Source organism: Maniola jurtina, chromosome 20 (assembly GCF_905333055.1).
Source record: "Maniola jurtina chromosome 20, ilManJurt1.1, whole genome shotgun sequence".
Classification (NCBI taxonomy): domain Eukaryota; kingdom Metazoa; phylum Arthropoda; class Insecta; order Lepidoptera; family Nymphalidae; genus Maniola; species Maniola jurtina.
Window position 1 is genome coordinate 1,036,425 of NC_060048.1, and position 6,000 is coordinate 1,042,424.

Genomic DNA, 6,000 nt, shown 5'->3' on the forward strand with positions numbered 1-6,000 from the left:
ATAGCTATTATGACGTAGACATCCACTAAGAAAGGATTTTGAAAATTCAACCCCTAAGGGGGTAAAATAGGGGTTCAAAATTGTTGTAATGAAAGCAAAAAGCTTTCTAGAGTCGCGAGTCTTTTAAATTTTCAGTAGGACCTCATTTAGTGTGATATTTGTTAGATTTTGTATCTTTCTTGGCAGTTCAGATTTAACTTTGAGCGACCGGATATAATACCTGCTTGTTTATAAAATGATAATTTATAGTAAGTATATAACAGTGGTCTAGAGGCTGTTACGATGAAGCATGACCGTGGATCGTATTTCCTTCCATAAATAAATGAGACAGCTTCAACCACAGAATTCAGAATTGGTATAGAAAAGTCAAGTAAATCCAATATTTTCTTTCAAATATATTTTATAAAGAGTTTACAGAACCTCAATAACTCATAGAGCAAGGAACGCACTGAAATCCGACGAATCAAACCCAAGCTTTAGACTCCCTACTAGTACTAGGTATTGTATTATTCTGTGTCTCTACGCAAACCATTCTATCCGAATCCGCAAAATCCGCTAAATCAATAGAGTGTGAGCTGCGTATAATGTGTTTAGTGAAATATTTGCGTTATTGAACGTATAGTCACGGTAATATTATACATAATATTACCGTGGTATAGTGTAGCTCTATGCAAGAGCTACACTTTAGGTCACGTCGCTGTCTCAACATAATATACCATTCTATTACCTTATTCTAGAATTGCGTGACATGACCAGTTGATTAAACAATGTAATATCGGCAGGTAAGTACCTAATAAGCCTCCTACCAGTGATTACCTACTAATTCTATATCAATGCCTCGCAGCTTCTTTTGTCTAAGAGGATAGGTATTATGATTACTAAAGCATTGTTGTAGCGAATCAGAATATAAACAAAGATGATTAAAATACGCCTTTTACAGTTAGTTGGCTTAGTCATTGACTTCGAAAAAATTATGTTATTAATGTACACACACGCAATCAGAGGGCACAGTGGACGAAGCGTAGGATGGGACGCGGGCGACGTGCGCGTCCCAGGGTCTGGGGACGCACTTCGTTGGTGCGTCCCGGAGGTGCGGTGGTGGGGACCGAGCAGGTCCCCGGTGGAGGGTCTGCCTCGGCAGACGTCGCTGGCTGGGTCGCGGTTGTTTGCTTCGGCGTTCCCGTGACCCAGTCGCCAGGCGACGCGCAGTAGCGCCGCTGGGGTTTAGTGGGTATTCCGGTCGCCTCTCGGCCGGCGAGTCCCACATACCCTCCCTCAGCTGGCTGGCTGCCTCACGGCTGGCTGGCTAGCTTCCGGGGGGGATGCGTAAATGAATTCCCCAGCGTCAACAAAAAAAAAAAAAAAACGCAATGCCATGGTCCATGGTTTAACGAAGCCTATGTTATTTTATAAAATTTTAAATTAAATATTTAAATAGATTCATGATACCTAGTAGGTATAGACATTATTTACGTTGGATACTTCATCGTGTAGAACTAAAAGAAGCGAATAGCTAATTGTTAAAATGATTACTTATCTCACGGGCACTTTTTGCGCTGTCTTTGATGAGTAGGTAGGTATTACTTACCTACACTTTATTGTGCTTAGCCGACAAAATAATAAGTTAATTAGAATGAGACGATTGAATTAAAAATTATATTATTTCAGATTGCATTATTGGATGATGTTCCTGAGGTAGAATTTGGTAGAACCTAACACAAACCCACATTCGTAATAAAGATTGAAGAAAAAAACCAGCCAAGTGCGAGTCAGACTCACGCACTGAGGGTTCCGCACTCGGGTATTTTTTCCGACATTTTGCACCATAATTCGAAAACTATTATGCATAAAAATAAATGAAAATATATTTTAGAATACACAGGTAAAGCTCTTTCATATGATACCCCACTCGGTATAGTTACCTTACTTTGAAAATTAAAACACATTTTAATTTTTTTTTTCTGTGATGTAACCACAAATTCACGGTTTTCGGATTTATTCCTTTACTTGTGCTATAAGAGCTACCCTACCTGCCCATAATTCTAACGGGAAGTACCCTATAGGTTTTCTTGACAGACACGACGGATGGATGGGCAGACAGACAGACAGACAGACAGGCAACAAAGTGATCCTATCAAGGTTCCGTTTTTCCTTTTGAGCATGGAACCCTAAAAATTGAATTGAATTAAAGAAAACTGTGATAGCCAGCCTATAAGTGCTTAAAACGTCAGGCTCCTATATTTTGATAGGTCAGGAGTTCGATCCCGGACACGCATTTCTAGCTTACGAGTTATTTGCGTTTTAAGCAATTGAATGTCATCCTTGAATATCTTCTTGTAACAAGTGTAAATTAAAAATTTTAATACCCCCGACAAGTGAAGATTACAGTAACTAGAAAAGAGCTGATAACTTTCAAACGGCTGAACCGATTTTCTTGGATTAGAGCTAAGAACACTCTCGATCAAGCCACCTTTCAAACAAAAAAAAAAATTGAATTAAAATCGGTTCATTAGTTTAGGAGCTACGATGACACAGACAGATACACAGACACACACGTCAAACTTATAACACCCCTCTTTTTGGGTCGGAGGTTAAAAATGATAAATCGACAAATTGTAACAAACCTTGTAATATTTTGCGGCGTCTCGAAGAACTGCGCTTGCGTCGGTATTATAAACAAAGCTATAATCCAGCTCATTCTCACGTTCTATCACTTCTTGTTTCACTAAAATATTTTAAGTCCAGACATTTAGGTATTCTAGGTCCTACTTAAGACACAGGCACAACAAATTACAATTATTGTACTTTTAAACAATTTTTTTTTTTTTAATTCTATTTTTTTACTTGGCGTCCAAAGATTAATTTGAAATTCGAACACTAAATTAGCTACTGTTGAATCTGTAATAGAGTTTTAATCAAAAATTCACTGAAAAAAAAGTTAAGGAATTTTGTAGCGTCTAAAATAAATTAATAAATCAAATGCGAATTACTATTTGTTTTAAAAGAATTAGTTACTTATAAAATTGTTCATTTCCTTGTTACGTATTTTAAAATAAACGTTATTTTTTTACAAACGCGCATCATTAAAAAAAAAAGAAAACATTCTATATTCAAAACGGAAATAACGCCGCGCGGGAGAGATGCGCCCGACTAGAACTGACCGAACGACGCTTGCGCAAAGGTCGCGCGCGAATGTGTGCGCGCAGGGGCATGCAACATTTTGATATATTTTAAAATAATCACTTCTCATCACTATCCATATGATAAATACTAAAGTATGTTTGTTTGTTTGCTTGTTCCTCAATCACGACGCAACAGAGCAACCGATCGACGTAAATTTTGTATGGTTAAAGATCTGAAAAGTAACTTTTTGTTAGTTTTTGGCTACTTTTTGTCCCGGAAAATCAAGGAGTTTAAACGGGATTTTCAAAACCTAAATCCATGGTTGAAGTCGCGGGCATCAGCTAGTTTCTTATAATCTGAAATAACAACCTGGTTAGCAACATGTGTGGATTAGTTTTACGTTGTCAGACCTACCAAAATAATCATAATAAGCGTAACCCTAAATCAAAACTGTTTCAACTCAAAAACCTTGACTTTTAATGTAACCTTGGTTTCTGATCCCTGACTTGAGTATTTATACGGGACTACTTTAGTAAAGCTATCCTTCCTGTCCAATTTAATATTATTCAAAACGCAATTCTTTCTAAAAAAATATATAATTATAATATCTTCTGTAGAATAAGTATTTTAGGAAACAGTTTTTCTTAGTTCCTTAAAAAAGTATTTTTTATTTTGAAACAATTTTGAATGGTAATGAAATCTAATGGTTAGCGCATGACTATCTACAGTTATCCCCTTCCTGCACAAATCACACTAAAGAACTCAGGAGAAAGAGCCATCAAGCTGGAGCGTACCAATAATTTAAATCGAAGCTTTAGTGAGCAATAGATAGATAGATAGGTAAATAGATTTATTGTTTCCTTATTGCTAGTTATAATATATACACGACTATATATTATATCTAAAACTAATAGCTAACAATAAACAAAAGGTTGCAAAACTCAGCATAGCCGAGCATCGATGGCAATGCTCAGCGCTGGTTTTCAGTTTGCTCCAAAAATATTGATTAATAACATAATAACTTAAAATTTAAAAAAACCTCTATAAGAAAACTACAAAAGAGCTGATAACTTTCAAACGGCTGAACCGATTTTCTTGGAAAATAGCTAAGAACACTCTCGATCAAGCCACCTTTTAAACAAAAACAAAAACTAAATTAAAATCGGTTCATTAGTTTAGGCGCTACGGTACCACAAATAGATACACAGATACACACGTCAAACTTATAACACCTCTCTTTTTGGGTCGGGGTTAAAAATAGTCGTTTGAGTAACAGTGTTTAAATTATTGATGTACATACTCCACAGTTAATACTTTTTATTTGTGACCTCCTTTGAGATACCGTTTTATATTGTTAGGAAAATGCAATTCATATAATCGAGACGAATCAATAATGTTTGTAATCTGCATATCCTAATTTCAACACCCATTATTCATCGGATATACGCTGTTAGGAGTCCCGTAGTTTGCTATAAAAACCATAAAACAAAGCATTAGTCTTTCGTTCTTAGATTCGATTATTTGTTTGATTTAGACTTTTTTTATTACTTATTTTATTTTTTACTTGTGATTTCGTTCGTGTGGAGTAAAATCTTTCAAAAATTCTGAAGGATTCCTTTTCTTGCGCTACTAAAATGACTACGCTAGGGTACAAGCCAATTAAATAGTATTAAAACATAGAGTGTGGTTTATTCCTTCGAAATAATAATGATTATTTTTATTACACTCTTTATTTGTCCCACCACAAAAAAATCACAGTAAGAACAAAAAAACACAGACCGAAGGAGGATACACAAGGTGGCCTTATCGCTAACTGTTATTAGCGACTAGCCTGCGACCTTGTTCGCGTGGATGTAGGTTTTTAAAAATCCTGAGGGAACTCTTTAATTTTCCGGGATAAATAGTAGCCTATGTGCTAATCCAGGGTATAAACTATCTCCATTCCAAATTTCAGTCCAATCCGTTCAGTAGTTTTTGCGTGAAGGAGTAACAAACGTACATACACATACATACAAACTTTCCTCTTTATAATATTAGTGTGATCTATATCAGACAACCTTAAAAATAGGAGAATAAGAGGAAAAACAGACTGCAGGTGTAAAATAATCTTCTACAAAGAACTTAAACAGTAAACCAAACGAAACTAAAATAATTTTTAAAATTATGCTATGGCGCGTCATTTAAAATCCATCATAAAAAATAAATGAGATGGGAGAAAGTTACTCGAGGACTTGTTCAGCTTGCGAAAAACAAGTTTCAGAAACGAGAGCATCTTCTCGTCACCAGTTTGTGCTATAAATAACTAAAAGTATAAGTTAAGTTATAAAAAACCGGACAAGTGCGAACCAGACTCACACATAAAGGTTTTCGTACCATTGTATAGGAAACTAGCTGATGCCTACAACTTCAGTCCCGTAGATATAGGTTTTTAAATCCCGTAGGAACTCATTGATTTTCCGGGATAAAAAGTAGCTTATGCGTTAATCCAGGGTATGGTCTATCTCCATTCCAAATTGTAGCCAAATCTGTTCCATAGTTATTACATGAAAGAGTAACAAACATCTATCCATACATACAAACTTTCACGTCCATACAGTTGCTAGAGTCCATTGGGATTGGTTGTCGTAGCCGTAATTTGGTCAGGAGAAAATTATTATAAATCTGATACAAAAATTTTGTTTCTGCAGAACCCAACTGCAGTATTTTGCTTCACACTTGGATGAATCACTGGATCACAATTCGTTTTATAATCATTTATTAGCAGCGGTAACTCAACCGCGCAGTAATCTGATGCTTTGTTGCACTCATTGTAATCAGAGTAAACGTTTGACAATGGGTTATAAAAGAAGAAACTGACTGACTACCAATGGTACAATG

General features: G+C 35.9%; 1 protein-coding gene across 2 annotated transcripts in view; it reads right to left on the reverse strand.

The window, feature by feature from the left end:
* The window catches only part of LOC123875897 (pregnancy zone protein-like), a 40,325-nt gene extending 37,546 nt beyond the window's left edge, over positions 1–2,779 (reverse strand). For both annotated transcript variants that reach the window (XM_045921975.1, XM_045921974.1), the window contains exon 1: positions 2,625–2,779. In XM_045921975.1, coding sequence (XP_045777931.1) covers positions 2,625–2,698 — 74 coding nt within the window. In that variant the 5' untranslated portion in view covers positions 2,699–2,779. The remainder of the gene's footprint in view (positions 1–2,624) is intronic.
* Between the last annotated feature and the right edge of the window lie 3,221 nt (positions 2,780–6,000).